The sequence below is a fragment of the Hetaerina americana genome, unplaced genomic scaffold (assembly GCF_022747635.1).
Source record: "Hetaerina americana unplaced genomic scaffold, ioHetAmer1.1.p SCAF_11, whole genome shotgun sequence".
Taxonomy (NCBI): Eukaryota; Metazoa; Arthropoda; class Insecta; order Odonata; family Calopterygidae; genus Hetaerina; species Hetaerina americana.
Genome location: NW_027286181.1, coordinates 21,894,208 through 21,912,013, shown reverse-complemented (window position 1 = coordinate 21,912,013; position 17,806 = coordinate 21,894,208). Strand labels below are relative to the sequence as shown.

At 34.5% G+C, this 17,806-nt stretch overlaps 1 protein-coding gene across 1 annotated transcript in view; it reads left to right on the top strand.

The window, feature by feature from the left end:
- The window catches only part of Cad86C (Cadherin 86C), a 127,623-nt gene that overhangs the window by 31,327 nt on the left and 78,490 nt on the right, over window positions 1-17,806 (top strand). Inside the window, exons 8-10 of the mRNA XM_071599672.1 lie at window positions 761-959; window positions 2,695-2,785; window positions 15,815-15,967. Of these exons, the coding sequence (XP_071455773.1) occupies window positions 761-959; window positions 2,695-2,785; window positions 15,815-15,967 (443 nt within the window). The remainder of the gene's footprint in view (window positions 1-760; window positions 960-2,694; window positions 2,786-15,814; window positions 15,968-17,806) is intronic.

Genomic DNA, 17,806 nt, shown 5'->3' with positions numbered 1-17,806 from the left:
AATTAGTCGACGGGCATGGCATAAATCTTTGAACTTCAAATAAATAGACGAATACGTAGAACGTCCGGCCTCATTTACTTCGACTATTTCAACTTTAACTTCGTTAATTAATAATGTAAAAAGTATGACATATTGGGTGAAGCGTTTATAAATATCCACTAGTGTTTTTTTTCAAGCTGTAGCCATCCTTGTCCCTATTTTTTATACCATTGAATACCACAACATACACGGTATTAGTCTCATGCAAAAAGCTCCCAGAATTCCGAATGAATTATCCTATAAGTACAACTACTTAGCACTACAATAATGGCGCAAGGAGCTGCATACATCTAAAGAAAATTATCAACTTGAAGCGATTCGGAGATTTTCAAATGAAACCATCTTGACCGCAAATCAGACTCGTTTAATTAATTGAACTATGTTGAGAGAAGATGCGTAGCTAAACGTTAAGGCTATCGTCTGATTTTTTCACGACAAGGACACTCAGAAATTAACCACGATAATTCCGGTTGTGTTCCACATGCATTTAGAGAAGTATTTGTCCCGGGAGAAACATTTGACAAACCTTGCGAAACATTTCTCCTCTTTACCAGGGATAGGGTCATTCTAGGAGTAGAAACAGTCACGTTTATCTTTCTCGTTTCGCCACGTCAATTTGGCGACAATGTTATACGAGTATTTAGGTAAAGTCAAGAGTCAAGTCGGATTAAGGAGACTTTCACGATGTCGATTCATTCATCACTCATTTACTTTCCAACAGGAGAGCTCAAGTTGGCCCGTCCCCTGAAGCAATTGGCGGCCATAACGCAGAGCAACGCACCCCTGGTTGTCCTGCAGGTGCTTGCCTCGGAGATAGTGCTGCCGCCTGACGACGACCCGCTCAACTCCGAATCGACTGCGGAGGTAGCGCTCATTCTGGAAACACTCGCCAGGGGGCCACCACGCTTCGAGAGCAATCAGTGAGTGAATGACCTTGAAAGGCAATTATGGATCTCTTATATAAAGTGACGGAGAAATATCCCCAAGGGTAAAGTGGCAAATACATGCTCCCCAAGTTCTAGCCGAAGCCGAGCTCCGAACAAATTAATTCATTTATTTTGTGGAGTACTTCCATACGCCCGAGCATTGCTAGAAATATGCATTGTGATGTTTCATTATTACTTACTTCACATCAAAGTCACATGCCAGCATTGCCGCATCTTAAATTATATTTCATCCGCTCGGAATATACCAAAGCTATCCAAAATATCTCACTTCATCTTCGTCTATTCACGAAGATAATCCTAGATCGAGAGGTAAACTTATACTAATTAAACAAAAAAATGATTAAAAACTATTGTGCAGACGTTTCAATTCAAATGTCGTGAATAATTGTACAATTAATAAATTTGTATGAGTTGTTAGGTTTTTGTGAGCTTCTTAATTTCATGTTTATATTTAATGACACACGGGAACATATTGAGTGATTCATGAGCTAAAGTTTTCAGTTTTTTATCAGCTGCTACCTGTTAACTGGCATTAAATCATAGTATGTTTATAATATAATGATGATTAAACATCATTTCCTCAACTCTAAATTGACAAACATTTTGTTGCAATACTATACATTACTATATTCTAGTAATAAAGCACATCTTCCTCCAGGCAAAATTTAATTCATATGCATAAATAAATCATATGAATCAGAATTGTTTGAAATTGGGCGTTATTTAGAGTATAAAACATTCTTTTTCATTAATCTAGTAAGATATTTGCAATTTTAATCATTATTTTGAGCAGTAATACTTTGTTTACGCAGCAATAAATATCTGAAATTAATTAATTTACTTAAAATTTATAGAACTCATAAATCTTTTGGAACCCGATCTCACTTTGGAGGCAATTTATGTGTTATAAATAACATTTATATGATTTTAAGGCAAAAACACTTACATTACGCTTACACACACACAAACACATATATATATATATATATATATATATATATATATATATATATATATATATATATATATATATATATATATATATATAAGGTAGGTTTTTAGATGGACACAGATACCAACTAAATATTTTGTGACTCCTAACAAAACACAAAATCCACCATCCTACTCTACATCAGGTCCCTCTTCATCTCTGAGTACTTCCTTCCTCCCTTCATCCCGTCCAACGTCCCTATCCTGTTCCTGCCCTTGCCTCGTTTGCCAAACATTCTCCCCTCTATTACAGTCTTCAACATCCCACCGCCGGTCATACCCCCTTCATCCACTTTTCCTGCCTCCATAGGATTTCTCCCAACAAACCCCTCTCTTCGCCCACCATACCAAGTACTTCCTTATTTGTTTTCTTTTCTGTCCATTTCACCTTCTCCATTCTTCTTCCTACCCACCTTCTCCACATATATATATATATATATATATATATATATATATATATATATACTAACATACATACATAAACACAGACCCACACACACTAACACACATCATTCGTGTAAAAAATAAACCATCCATAAGAAAATACTTATTCCTAGGTAAGATGTAAAATAAAACTTCCAAGATGAATGCTCGGCCTACGTGGCATTTCATGTCTCATCTCAAGATATAGTACACTGCCGAAAAAAGGTAGTTTGCGATTGGAACTTCGCCCGGCATAATAACCCCTCTCGTGTTTTCCTTCCACCCCATTGCACAGGTACGTCGCCCGAATACCGGAGGGGAGCTCTCTTGGGACGGCGTTGCAGTTTTCGGACCCCTGGGTTCCAAGGGTGAAGGACGACGACATGGTAAGGGGGAATTGGACAGGGGGGAAGAGGGGAACGGAGAAGAGCTCCGAAAAAGAAAGGGTAGGAGATGAAACCCCAGGTGTGCATGGAGGGTGTGCTTGGATGATATGGTTGCTTAAACTTGACATTTGGTGGAGCGAACTAGGATTCTTGGAGCTCAAGATGCAGGTGCTTTGAAGTTAACTAGATATAATCCGTTTTGTTTTAAAATTAAAATTTACCCATTTTAAACTAACTTAAACTATTGATTTAATTTTTTAACTCTATGGTCGGTTGAACTTTACGAAGCTGCATGATGGGAAAAAATTACGTAAAAATTTTATAAGTTTCATTTATTGTTATTAAAAAATTCGTTAAACAGTCGATATTATCAGATCATGATCAGAGGAAACCGGTCGTTTTTAATAAAATGCAGTGGTATTTATTGAGTTTTATCTAACCATTTCATACCTCATTTTGGATCTTTTCGGCAACAAAACAGATTAATAGGAAAGGTTTATATTTTATATTAGTAAAACAATGTTTTTTATCATATATTTTGAATGAAATTGTTTGAAGTTTAATATTTTTAACACTTTTCGAGTTTTAAAAAGCTTATGAAACATAGATATACTTTTCAAACAAAATTTAATCATAGAATACAATGAAAAGATTTATCAGATTAAGGAATGAGAATTTTGTATGTTCGGCGCTCTATACCACTTGAATATAGGTCTTACGCGCTCCCGTACAGTTACAAAAGAGTAGGCAGAATTCCGGAAAAATCTCGGAGCTTTCCCAAATACTACCTAACTCTATAAGAACCTTTTTCCTTAGACGACTGCTTGAAAAATGTATACTTTCTAAAACTGCTCGTGGCTTTCACAATGAATAATACGTAAAGCCCTCTCCAATCTTCGCCGATAGCACAAACGTTACACCATTCTTGACATAATTAAATGCACATCCAGCTTTTTATTACTTTTTATCTACTTTTGGGGTCATCTGGGCATTTATTAAATGCAACGCTTCCACATTTTGTTTCACACGCTATTTTAAAATTTTGTAGTTTCAGGTGTGACGTGGTGGAATTCGAATATAACAAAGAACGGGAAAAATTTATATCCGTTCTTTGTTTCTATTTTTTTAACAAACGCAGAATTTATTACATTTTTTTAATGGTAAATTTTATGTTGTATTTTCCTATGATAACTCTCCAAATTGTCCATAATATTATTTAATGACCGTTGACATATTTATGTATGGAAACGGCGAGGGGTTAGGTGAAAGATGGGATTATTTAGTGTCAATATCACCTCATTAAAGACTTTTTTCCTCTATTTTTCAATTCAAAATTGCCAAGTTACTAATTAATACTCATCGTTTTAAATAACATAATTCATTTAACTATTTATAAATGTATTACTCATTTTGAAACTCATTCCTCGCCAACGATGTCAAACCTTAGGAAAAACAAAGGCCTAAAAAATCTTATTTGTTCCGAAGACCATTACTTACATGCATCTAATTTAATATTCCATCTTTACTTCCACCTCATCTCATTTTTAAAATGGATTCCGTATAAATATGGAAAATCTTCTATAGTCAACAATTGTATAGTACTAAATGTGCAATCGAGTAAAAAATAACTCCTATTTTCATTCTGGCCACTGGCGCAAGCCGCAACTTCTACTAACATATCCGCAATCTGCAATCTAATAAATCCGCAAATATAACATATTTAACCAGCTTCCCGGGTCTTTAAATTCTTACCTCCAGTCGTTTGCATGAGTGGCATACACCATATCCAAGGTTTATAAGTAAAAATTACCAAACTTGCTCAGCCTTGACACTTCACTGCCTGACACCACCCCGGCCAATCATTCTTTCTGTTACTTACGTAGGGTGAATCTTGAATAGATTACAACTGAGACGATCATATTCTCTCACAAAATTTAATATAAGTCGTTAAGAGTAATGGAAATAACTAAATAAAATAATTTACGGCTTAAATTGGAAACAGAATTAAAGATGACTGTGTTAAAAAATAAGAGACAATAACCGATTAGGAATTAGAAAATAATTATAACCTAGCGGTTTACACCGCATGAACTGTGTCGGTTCGAAATAGTTTCAGTGGGCTAAATGTTAAGAAATTGATAAATAATTCCATGGGTCAAAATGTACAGCACATGTGGGGATCGGACACTTGGTTAAATATTGTCCAAAGGAAAATTTCCCGCGAGTTGTCCAAAACTTGGGAATTTCTCCAATAACTCGAGAGTGGGGAAATTTTTTCATTAATTTCCTCACTCTCACCGAAAGAAGATTTAAGCAGACAACTCTCGCTCCTTTATCGAACGAAAGCCTGTTGCTCACCCTCCTAAGGGTATTGCCCTTGGGTTCAAGTTTAAGGTCCTCTCTCGATATTCGCACTAGAGTGTCCATTGTTTGTGTTCTCTGTCACATGTCACGTCACAGTCGGAAAGATTGGACTCTTTATTATATGCACTTCAATGAAAAACTTGAAATAAGTTATGAATCTGACTCGGTAATAACTTCAGGCAAATGGAATTAAAGTAGCATAAAGCAGGGTCATTCCAAAAAGTAGTTGTTACGTAAAAGTGAAACTAAGGTGACCCATAAAATACTGCTTATAGGAAAACTTCGAGATACGAATCACGATGAAATAATACCGCTCATCAAGAGACACTAAACAAAAAACGTTTTCTAATAAAATTCACAGAATATTCCCACTCTCTGTGTGAGTCGAAAACAATAAAATAAATCATATAAAAGATTTTGCAGAGTAGGGTTGTACACCAGATTACTTTTTTGTTTATTCATTCATGTTCAATATCAATTAGAAAATGACTGTTTTGCCGGAGTTTGGGTCAGCCTATTCCTGTCAAATAAATAAAACTTAATGTTGTTTATCAAAGTGTATGTTATTTATATGTATACAGGTATATATATAAATATATATATAACCTATATATATATATATATATATATATATATATATATATATAGGTTTATATTTTAGTTCTGAGTTTCAATTTTGTCATGGAACCTATCCGATCCACGGTAATTTTTACCCCTCTTATGGAAAAAGTTCAAAAATATGGCTTACTTTAATGTTTAAACAAAACGAGGGCAGCTAAGGTTGCTCGGAGAGAATGATGTTTAACAAATTACGTATTCCATACAACGTACCTTCAGTTATAGTTTATTAGTATCAAGATAAAAAACTATAGGGTTGTTTGAGAGTAAGAAAATATGAATGGGTTTTCCAGACTGCTTTTGTTAGACCTTACAAAATTGTGTAGATCGGTTCAAGCACAAATGCAGACCTTTAACTTCCATCTCGAGATTTTTTTACTGAGTATCTAGTGCAAAATTGAGGCCCACGTGCTTTGCCTCATTATGCGAATGATGGCAACCCCGGAAGACTGTGATTTCCAACAACGATTCAAAAATAACGGTATTTTACGGTAAGGATATTTTAATTGCGGTAACAACGAAATTTAGATTATCTTAAAATTAATCTGTGCAAGCAAAAAGAACACAGATTATGACCTCATAAGCACGACATTATCAATTACAGTAAGATAATTTGGAGCCCCTGAGTACCTTATTGACATCCATTGGCACAGCTTTAGTCACGTTCAAACTTCACATTCCTTAAAGTTTATTAAAATAACAAATGAAACAAATTTTTATGAATGAGAAAACAAAATTCTGTCTGACATAATATTGTGTATTAACAATATTTTATATTTTATCTCACCCAGAAGTTTACCTTTACTGCTTAAATGTCAGATGTACATTCAAAATAACTGCATAGCCATCTATGAAATATTCAATTATATATTTGTTATCCACATATATTTGTTATATACACATATTTGACGATCTATTTTGTGCTTTGCAATGCACAAAATAAATAAATACCTAAATAAAGATAAAGTTTTGAACAATTACATTTTTATTTGTTCAAACCTTTTCCATTATTAAATGCAAATATAAAAATAATGCTCATTCATTACCCAGAACTCATAAATTCAATCCTCTATTCTAAATATCTTGGAGAACAATATTTGAAACAGAATCAACATTACGTTCCTATAAAGGCAAATTATTGTAGTCTTCAGGAAACGAGATGAAAATGACTCTACAGAGAAGAGTGTGATAAATATGTTGTACAAAAGTTTGCTGAATTGATTTAGATACTTACTTTCCAGAAGGTTACATTTATGCTTATAAATTAGATATTTAACGTATGCATTGTTCTTGAATCAAATTGGAAAGGAAAATTTTTTTTCTCAATAAATACATGGAAACCCAAAAAATAATGAAACAGCATGGGGGAGGAAATATATATATATATATATATATACTTGTAGAACTGATATCTAAACAGTTTTGATGCATGAAGTATATTCTGTAAGTAAGAGTTTTTTTTTAATAATGAAATATTGCTGGATCAAAACACATTTTTCCACAAGCAGTATCATCAACTGATATTTTCCAAGGCCACTGCAGTTATTCTTCTGATTACCACTAATTATAAGATTGTTTCGTTAAAGCTTTGATATCACAAACTGTGTGCAAGTTGTGAACAGATAATTCCTGCTTACTTATTTTGGATTTTTGGATCATTATCGACATGACGGAGCACTTACCTAGCGACTATTTCCTCTTTATATATTTCGGACAGTGGCTTGGTTGGCAATTGTTTCAATACGACGATTAACTATAGACCGCCGTTGCCAACTGGTTCAAATTCCAGAAGGACGATTTCTATGCTTAGGAGTTAAAGAAACTGGTGAAGCGTGTGTTACGAAAAGTTCATAGAATAGAATGGCGGTTAGGTAGAAAAGTGAATTAGGTTTTTCAGAAAACTAAAAACGTCAATGCATACATTTTACAGCAGATGTTTTTTTATGAACAAACGGGTGAAACTTAAAAAACAACCCTTGAACATTTTGAAATATGACCAAAAAAAATTTTTACCGCGCATGATAAGAATTTTTGAGTATAATACCTAAGGTAATGTTTTTAAAAAGTAATTTATTGAAAAAAATAATGGTACCGTTCCTCAGTACGCGCAATTTTATAGTAAAAAATGTAATTTTGGTTTGGATGATAAATTTAAAAAACAACAATTAAATTTGTTTAAAATTGAAGGTAAAATATTTTGGGAGTGTCCAAGGCCATTGTATCATTCTGGTCAAACAAATCGCCTCGCAACCAGTGCATATTGTATTTTTTTCCTCAGGATTTGAAAATACTTCAACTTCCAAGACGGTTAAACGATCTACGTAGTTTAAAGCTAATTTTTGGACGGTCCGGAAGGCTTACTTATTTTACTCTAAGTACTCTGCGGAAGACTTATGCTGTGGTTAATGTCTTGGCCTTCCGCCCAGAGGGCCCTGGTTCGAATCCCAGCGGCGGCAGATATTTTTCAGTGCTATCCTGATCCCTATTTGAGGTGCTTTGTCTTGGGCACTTTGAGTGAGTACGCCGTCCGTCGAATGGGACGTTAAGCTGCGGACCCCTTGGCGACTTTGGTTAAGAGTAGGCTAATGCTGATACTGGGTTTCTCTCTACCCTTCCTCCTATTCCATCCATTCTTAATGGCACAAATAACCTTAGCCCTCGGTCGCCTCCCCTATATACCTGTACTACTACTACTTAGGCTTATTTCTTTCTTCGTTTCTTCGTAAGATGCCTTCATACTGTCTAAAACACCATCTCTCTTTCTTCCTCTAACCCGCTTTTTTAATGTTCTCCATTCAATCCGAGACTTCAATATCCCAATACTTCCTCAAATCACTTTCTCTGCCTTTTTCTGATACCCCCCAGTAACTTCCTCCTTTGTTCAACCCTATTAAAAATTTCAGCGTTTGTGTTCATCTCCGTCCCATTCATTTTCTTCCCCTTTTACCACAGCCACATCGCAAAAGCCTCTAATCTACGCTCATCATTTTCCCACAAACTCCAGGTCTCACCTAAATAAAGCACTACACTCCATATTAAAGTCTTTGCTAATCTAATCTTCGGTACTCTGTACAGTATACCCGTCATTTATTATCTTCTTCTGGCAAATGCCTCTTTTGCTAACGCAATTTCTCTCTTTATGTCCCCACTAATATGCCCATTATCCTGGAAAATACTGGCCAAATACATGAACTGATCCGTCTGTTCTTCTTTATCTTCTCCTACTTTAATATTTAAGATGATGTTACGTAAAATTAATAAGCGTGCTCTTTCATATTAATTACCTCATCTCAACTGGAAGGCTAGATAAAAGGTTGATACTTATTATAGGTCTTATTTTTAGAGGAGAAAAGACGGATAAACTGTGGCGTGTGCTAAATAAACTCACCGTCAAGAGATGTTTCCGAGTTTGTGTTACGCCATGTGATCATGGTTTCATCAGGATATTCAAAGAGAATAATGTCTCGAAACCCCCAAAGCGCATCAAAATAAATTGATCTCTGAGGGCCATGTTTTGGTGCACTCCAGATTTTATGAGCCATTCAACTTCAGTTTTTATTTGACAAACGCGGGTTATTTTTCAATCAGAAAACGGGAATGGGTAGGGAAAATAAATACTTCGGGTTTCGGTTTCGGAATATGGCCTGTTGAGCCAACGTTCGATATCCATCAGAGTTTGATTGATGCGCCACTCAAGAGTCAAACTCCTAAGCCCTTTGAATTCAGTCCATACCATGAGTGCCTTCACCACTCAAGAGTCGTTTAATCATATGGCTCCATGTGCGCTAGAAACTCAAATTTCTCCTAATGCCACTCTCTATAGTTGAATACTCACTACTTGGAATTTTCTAAGCAAAACAGTAAGAAAATATTTGTTTTTATATTTAAGTTATAGATAATATACAGGGTCTGGCTCAAAAAATAGGCAGAATGCTTTTTTCCGCCAACTTGGACGGTTGAAGAGGAAGGATTTGTGGCGGGAATGGTGGTGATTGGTCTGTGAGAAATTAACGCGACCTATATGAGCTATCTGTGGGCCGTTACAGTGCCTGAATGATTGCTGGAATGGACCCTTGTTCGAGGGTCTCGTCACGAATTTAAGATGCCACGTTCAATGGAGGAACGATACGCGTTTGAATTTTGTTTTAAGCTCGGAAAATTGGATTCGTGAGATGAAGCAATGTCCCAATCCTTTGGTCCAAGATGTTTCGGCAAGGTAGGGAGGATGTTGATGACAGGGAAGACCCTAGACGAACGTCGACGACTTAGTGATGAAAAGTATTAGCAGAAAAGTGCAATACATGTATTCCAAAATCCCCAGTGAATCACATTCTCACAGAATATTTAGCCATAAGAGTGTGTGCCAAGAAGGTCTCCAAGGTGTTGCCGGAGGATCAGGTGGCTGCTCGTGTGACAATATCGCGTGATCTCTCGGATATCACCCAAGCCGTCCGTCTTGCTGCCCTAAAGTGTGACCGCCGGACTTCTTTTCGCTTTTTAAATATAAAAAAAAGACTTAAAGACAACCATTTTGGAACGCTGAATTACGTTAAAGAGGCCGTAGTGAGGTATTTGAACGAGATATCGTGTCGATTCATTACAGGAATCTTACAAGCGCTTGGCAGAAAAAGTTGGGTTTCGATGAAAAATAGGTCTATTTGGAAGGATTTCAGTAAATTGTTCTTTGATCTGCAATATATTTTTCCCGAATTAATTCTACTTACATTTTGGACACACCCTGTATGATCTGTAAAGTCGAATTTTTAAGGATTTAGTTTGATGCCTTTAGCTTTCATTCACTTAGAGCCAACTGACCTCCACAATTTACTCACTCGTACTGTAAACTAAAATTAAATCTCAGTTCGAGCAATTTTAAACGTTAAGAAATGAAAATTTGTTACCTTTTTTAATATATCAAAGAAAAGAGACCATATCATCCCAAAATGGACGCGTTGGCTGATATCTCGATCTAATGGGGTAGGGTTTTGTAACCTCAATACGTCAGGTTTCACACATTCTCCTTTTGGGCTTTTTCAGTAAGGTTCTGATATTATCACTACTTTAATACTTGGAGACTCCACACTGTTGAAAGATACCAGTTTTTTGCATAGATAAATATACTAAACGCTCTGGCTAACTTTATCATTTCTGAGTCGACTATGTTAACTTTATGTTGGGAGGTAAATAAATTCTCAAAAAATTGTGCTAACTCGAGAATAATGAAGTAATTCCGTCATATTCTCCATTATTGTTTAATCAAGGATATTACGTCAACACGTCGTTATTGACAATGCTTCAAAATCATGATTTGTTCCCATACAGAGAACCCTTACAACCGTTTACTACGTTCATAATTTTATGTACTGAAATCTGGATGCTAAAATTACATGAAAATTCAGTTAAAAGTCTCCCATGAATCCTTTTACACAATCCAACTCTTCTTTTGACTTATTATTATAGCGGGTTTTTTTCATTGGTATTGTTTTTATATTTCAATTAAAGTAAGTATTTAGTAGTCTCTACTTCAAATTCCATCCATAGTTCTGTGAAGGAAACGGCTTTCCCATTAGGAGCAGGATAATATCCCCAAAACGATCACAATCCCAAAGACGAAGAAGATAAATTTCGACAAGGAATAGTGTTTTTCTGTCTCAGCAATAAAAAATGTAGATTTTTACAAAAATTTTGGTGATTCCGATGCAAAAATCACTAGTCTTAGTAATAACCCTGATATTCTGTGATTGGTTGTTGGATTCAAGAATCGGATACAAAGTAAATATCGTATTCGTACGTATAAATGTTCAATACTGTAAATGGAATTCAACTTACTAATCAAATGCTTTCCTTCCTTTTTTAGCGATGGGGCTTCATGCATTCTTTGATGCATGATTCTGATTTTAGTGCTGAAATAAGCATCGTGTATAATGTTCTTAAGAGTGATAATGCAACTTCTATAGTTACAAACTTAAAAAAAGAAATAATACTAGATAATAGTGTTATTTGGCGGAATTAATCAATAAGGTACTTTATTTTTAACACAATTATAATTGCGATGCAATTACTCTGACAACATAACTTACGTACCTTTTAGTTCCCAGAAATACTAAAAAACTCTTGAATGTCTATTACTGCTTCAGCACCGACAAAAATAATCATCAGTTAAGAATTTCCAGTATAATTAATCACACATTGGGAGAATTACATTGAAGTAATTCCAGTCACAGATGAACTCCACGGGTTTCACTAACTGAACAAAAACTTCCAAAAGGTTTCCCTGTAATTTTTTTTCTTTTAGTATACCAATTATCGTAAAATTTAGTTTGACATCACAGCGAAAAGATGCCCTTCAAATGTAATTAACCAGTATAAAATGTCCGAATACAAATCACTGAAACCGTACTTTAAGCGAAACGCATGCGTTGAAATGTAGATAAACCTTTCTCTCCCTTTGATTCCTCACTTTTATCACTTCAAATAAAACGAAATCATCTAGATTTTATTATAAAAGTGCCCAGATAGCATATTTCGTGAAACGGTTCTTCGAAAGGCACTCAAATCATTATCGAGCACTACTAAATTACGTGCTTCATGAAATACATATCAAGAGGGGATCATATCGATCCTTTCGCTTAATCGAAAATGCCACTTCTGCACGCCTGATCCATAATAACGACCGTTCAACCGGAGGTCTTGAAAGGGAATCAGCCATGTTTCATTTCGCACCTCTTACCTTTTGACCGCGTTCCATTTCCCGCAGCTTCACCCGTTTCATTTCCCAAAGGGTCATCTATTATCTCTCAAAGGGAACTCCTAAAATCAAAACTTCTTCCCTGATGTCCTTTCCCTCGCACACCACCTATCCTGCCCATTTCGAATCTTACGAATAAAAGACTTCAATCAACCTCTAATTTTAGAACACGATCCAAACTCCAGTGACCTTTCCTTCCACTGCTGCTGCTGTTTTCTCTTTGACCCCTCGCTTCCCCTCTCGGCAATCATTAATTTGAAAAGTCACTTGTGCAATACAGAACTCCATTCCTATCACCAATGTTTCTTTTGGCTTTTCAACCTACTCACATATTACTCAAGGATATAAAAACTAATTAAAAATCCACCCATTTCAACCTTACAAGAATACCTACCATTCCGACGGCAAGTAATTTTTTTCAACCTAATATTGCAATATAAATAAATTTTAGAAAATAAACTTTTCCAACCGGTGTCACAACATCCAAACCCTATTTTTAATAGCTCTTTATTAGAACTTATTAGAATGTTTAATATAGCAGTGAATCGATAATTTACAGAGTATTTAACTCTATTTTAAAATTTATTTCCCTAATTTGTCTTTCAAAGGCAGCATACAAATTTTACGCATGCGCTACTTTATCGATTCTAAATTTCTTTTCGAGCAAAATTGTAGAAGCATTAGCAACGGTGTTTAATGTTTTTCGGTGAATCGTATATATATATTTTAGAATCCACTTTGAATGGTTAATAGATTTTTGAACAATATAGAACACTATTCGTACGCGGATCACTTAAAAAATACCGATGTATTAACTGACTCAACCCAAATACTTAAATGCTGCAGTAATGTGACAATCAGCTATTTCGAATACCATTACATCATTTGAGTAATAATTTTTCCTTAATCCAAAAATTTATCAGTTAAATTCATGCTTTAATCAAATAATTTATACTACTTTCATGACTAAATTTTTTAAAACTTTTTTCAAGGTTGAATATTGGACAGATTTGTTCCTATATATACAAATATATAACTCAGTGCAATCAATTGTGATTTATTTCGTCTGCAGAAATAAAATATATTTGATTCACCACTGTATTTGCAAGAAAATATAGCTAACATAATCCGTTATATTATTAATGAAAAATGGAACACGTATTCATAACTTTGTACTCTAATGGATTTCTACCAATTATTAAAATATGTGTGTGTATAGTAACTAATCACAATATACAGAGCTTAAACATATCAAACTTGGAACTAAAAAGGAAAAAATAATTAAATTCGCGTGTTAAATGGTGAGTTAATTAAATTGGAAAATACTTATATATCAAATATTAATTCAACTCATGCGGAGAGTACGAAGTAGCTTGCAGAAATGTAGAATAATTTATGAATTCGAATGCATATGCAAAACTGTGTAATTTTTTCAATTTTTAAGTATTGAAATGAATTTTCATATTCAATCACAAGTTTGACCACTAACATTAATCAAATTTGTTTAAAATAGTTTTTTAATTTTCCATATTATTGTGTCCTTAAACAGTATATTCAGGTTGCTTTTGTATATTTCGTAGATCTCAGATGTACGCGTGAAAAAGTAAATAGGGCAAATTAAAGAACGTATTAGATTGGATAGGGTTCGATTAGAAACTAAGAAAAAGCATCCGCTACCTTTACATTTCTCACCCTGCTCAGGTACTTTGGCCGAATGGGGAGTTGGGAAGGCTGGTGTTAGGAGTAGAGCAGGAGAGAGGGGTCTCAATTACCACCCGAAGAAATGTTAAAGGAGGCATCGTAAAAACAATAGAAAGGGATGAAATTTGTGGGGAAGCTCATAAAATTGGTATGGTTTGCCGATGATTATGCTTTAGTTTGTCAACCAACGGTCTATAATAATTGCTGCGCCCTTCAAATAAACTGTGATAGGTTGGAATGCATGAATAATCAAGGTTTTCCAGTAAAGAGAATGCTAAGTACGATGTAAAAACAGGAGGGCAAAATCTAGAACAGGTTGGAGAGTTTGCCTACATGCATGTTAGAAGCGTCTTGGACCAAGATGGTTGAAGTAACAGATACAGAAAAAGAATAGCTGCATTAAAAAAAGAAGCGTTCCAAAAAAGTTGGGAATTGACGACACGAAAGTGAAGCTAGGAGTTAAAGAAAATATGAGAAAATATTTAATATGAGAACTAGTTTTGAATGATTTGGAAATGTGGTTGTTGAAACAAGATAATAGGCATAGATTGGAGGCTCTTGAGCTGTGGATTTGCAGAAACATGGTAGAGGTAAAATGGAAAAAAACAATAAGAGCGCTTTTGGGAGATAGCCAATGAAGGCATAATGGTGGGTGCATTTCGAATAGCAACGTAATTCTGAAGACTGTGATAGAGGGGAGGACGTTTGACAAACTAGATAGGGTGAGAAAAGGATATGGATATTGCATAAAGTCAAGAGTGGTAAAAAGTATGAATAATAATTTAATACATGTCGAGTGTGAGGTTGTGTTGCTAGACTAGAAGATATGTATATAGCATAAATCTAAAATATATCTTAAACGTTAGACCATAGATGAATTAAAATAATTCTATCTTATATATTATAAAAATATTCTTGAAAAAATTAAGATAGTGACAAAGAAAGTCTTTACCATCAATGAAAAGTAAATATCAATGATTGATTTTATCAATTTTCATAATATTTGTTATATTTTCAAGCTAGGTAACAAACATGAATATTTATATGTATAAAGAAATAGATATCATTAGTTATTTTGGTGACAACATTCCTGGTTCATATAAAAGAAATATTGTGCGTCTAGTTATAAGTAGTTCAATATAACGTATTCTACGAATATTACAGTCTATATTGATCAATAATATCTTAAATCAAATTATATAGGTGCTTTAGTGTATAACATTTCGGGGATGGGGATGGGAAAGAATTGCGAATAAAAGAAAGGGGGTTGGAACAAACATAGATAAAATTGTTTTCTTTTAGGCCATTTATACTAATCATTACTTCACATCCATATCCGTAGGTTCTGCAATCCAAAATTATAAATCTACAAGATATATAGCTTACTGTATTAGGAATATCAAAGGAAGCTGTTTAAATAGGTGGCTTTAAATATTATCTCGATTCTACCTTTGATTTTACAATAACTCAATATTAAAAACAACTGCTTAGACAGGTAGTTTCCAGTGACAGTTAAACTTGTCCAGTATTTTAACTATAATCAATGTATGCGTTCTTAAATATTGATTGCCTTTCTAATTGTTTCTTTTTATCCACAGGGACGGTCAGGGTTCTTTGCATTGACTCTCGAAGGTGACAACGGTACCTTCGAAGTGTCTCCAAACATCGCCGAACGAAGCGCCAATTTTGTCATTCAAGTGAAGAACAACAGATTGCTGGACTATGAAAAGTACCGAGAACTCAACTTCAAGGTAAATATAAGTTTTTACAGGTTAGTTCATTATCATGGAAAACCGTAGCATTACTAATTCCAGCCTCTTAATTCTGCACATAATGCTCCCACGGAAAATCCGTTTAGGCAGTACAACAACACTGCCACAGTGCCAACGGTGCCAACACTTGCATATTGGAAGGAGCATTTGATAGATTTCTCAATGTTGCCCTCCTTTTTTGTAGTATTTTTGTATGCACGAAACATGCAATCATCTAAATAAAATAACATGATATTTAAAATTTGAAAACTTTAGGTGATTGTATCTGTCTATATGCATGCAAATTGTATACACAGTAGAGGACTTAAAAAACCAAACAGCAAAGCAAGCCAGTAAACTTACGTACAAGAATTGTATCATTACGAAAATAATTTGTGAGTATAGGGATGGTACTGTGCAAAATGCACTGTCTTCACTCCTTTTCGGCTCGGATTCGAATACCGGATTTTGGTCGTATCTCAGTCCTTACGTGAGGTGCTAATGTTAAGGGCACTTCAAATGGATTAAACCTACTGTCGGACGGGAGGTTTAACTGTGGATCTTGGTGCATTTAATAGTTTGATCGATTAATTGTAAAAACGAAATAAACCTTGTTTCAGTGACATATATACATATATATATATATATATATATATATATATATATATATATATATATATATATATATATATATATATATATATAATTATTATTATTAAGGTAATCTACCGGTTAAGGTAGGTTTTTGGATGGACACAACTACCAAACACACATTTCATTACTCCTAACAAAACACAAAATCCATCATCCTACTCTATATCAGGTCCCTCTTCATCTCGGAGTACTTTCTTCCTCCCTTCATCCCGTCCAACACTCCTATCCTGTTCCTTCCCATTCCTCTTTTGCCCAACATTCTCCCCTCTATCACAGTCTTCAACATCCCACTGCCGGTCAACACCTCCTTTATCCACTTTTCCTGCCTCCATAGGATTTCTTCCAGCAAACCCCTCTCTTCGCCCACCATACCAAGTACTTCCTCATTCGTTTTCTTCTCTGTCCATTTCACCTTCTCCTTACATGATGGACAAAACAGATATTATATATATATATATATATATATTTGTATATATATATATATATATATATATATATATATATATATATATATATAAATAATGTGGACTAATCTAAGTTCATATTAACGATTAAAATATAAGTTTCCGTAACTTCTACTTTGCCCTTATATTTTTCATTTTATCCTGCCTATTTTAAATCTTATAGTACCTTTATTTGCATGCTGTATTGAATAATAATGACAAAATATCGTAACATCAAAGAAGGGCTAACCCTCTCCATCACTTTTAATTAAAATGTGTTGGAATTTTGATTCGTTGCTTAGAAACAACAAAATTGGAATGCAATAATAATTTGCGCGGTAATGGAAAATTTACCTTCACGATTTAGGGATTAATCATTTGATTTTCGAAATTTTCGTCTTGATCGTTTCGAGAAGAGAAATGAACGAAGAGGGCGAGGGTTAATGCCAACGAGTATATGGTTGAAATAATATTTCATTACGTGTTAATTTCATTATGATGCTCCTCTCAAGAATGATTTTATGCAATCAAGCCCAACGCTAAGTTAATTGTGGTTTCCTTCCGCATTTTCGTGTGTGATTATAGAATCGCAAAGCAGGTGATGATAAATATAACGTACGGTTTCAAATCCTTAAAGTACCTTAAAAATAAAGGGTAACTGTGAAACAAGTGGTTCAATGGAAGTCCTTCGTGCATAACGTGGTAATGCATCAAGAACAGAAAAAAAGGCATTCTCACAAAT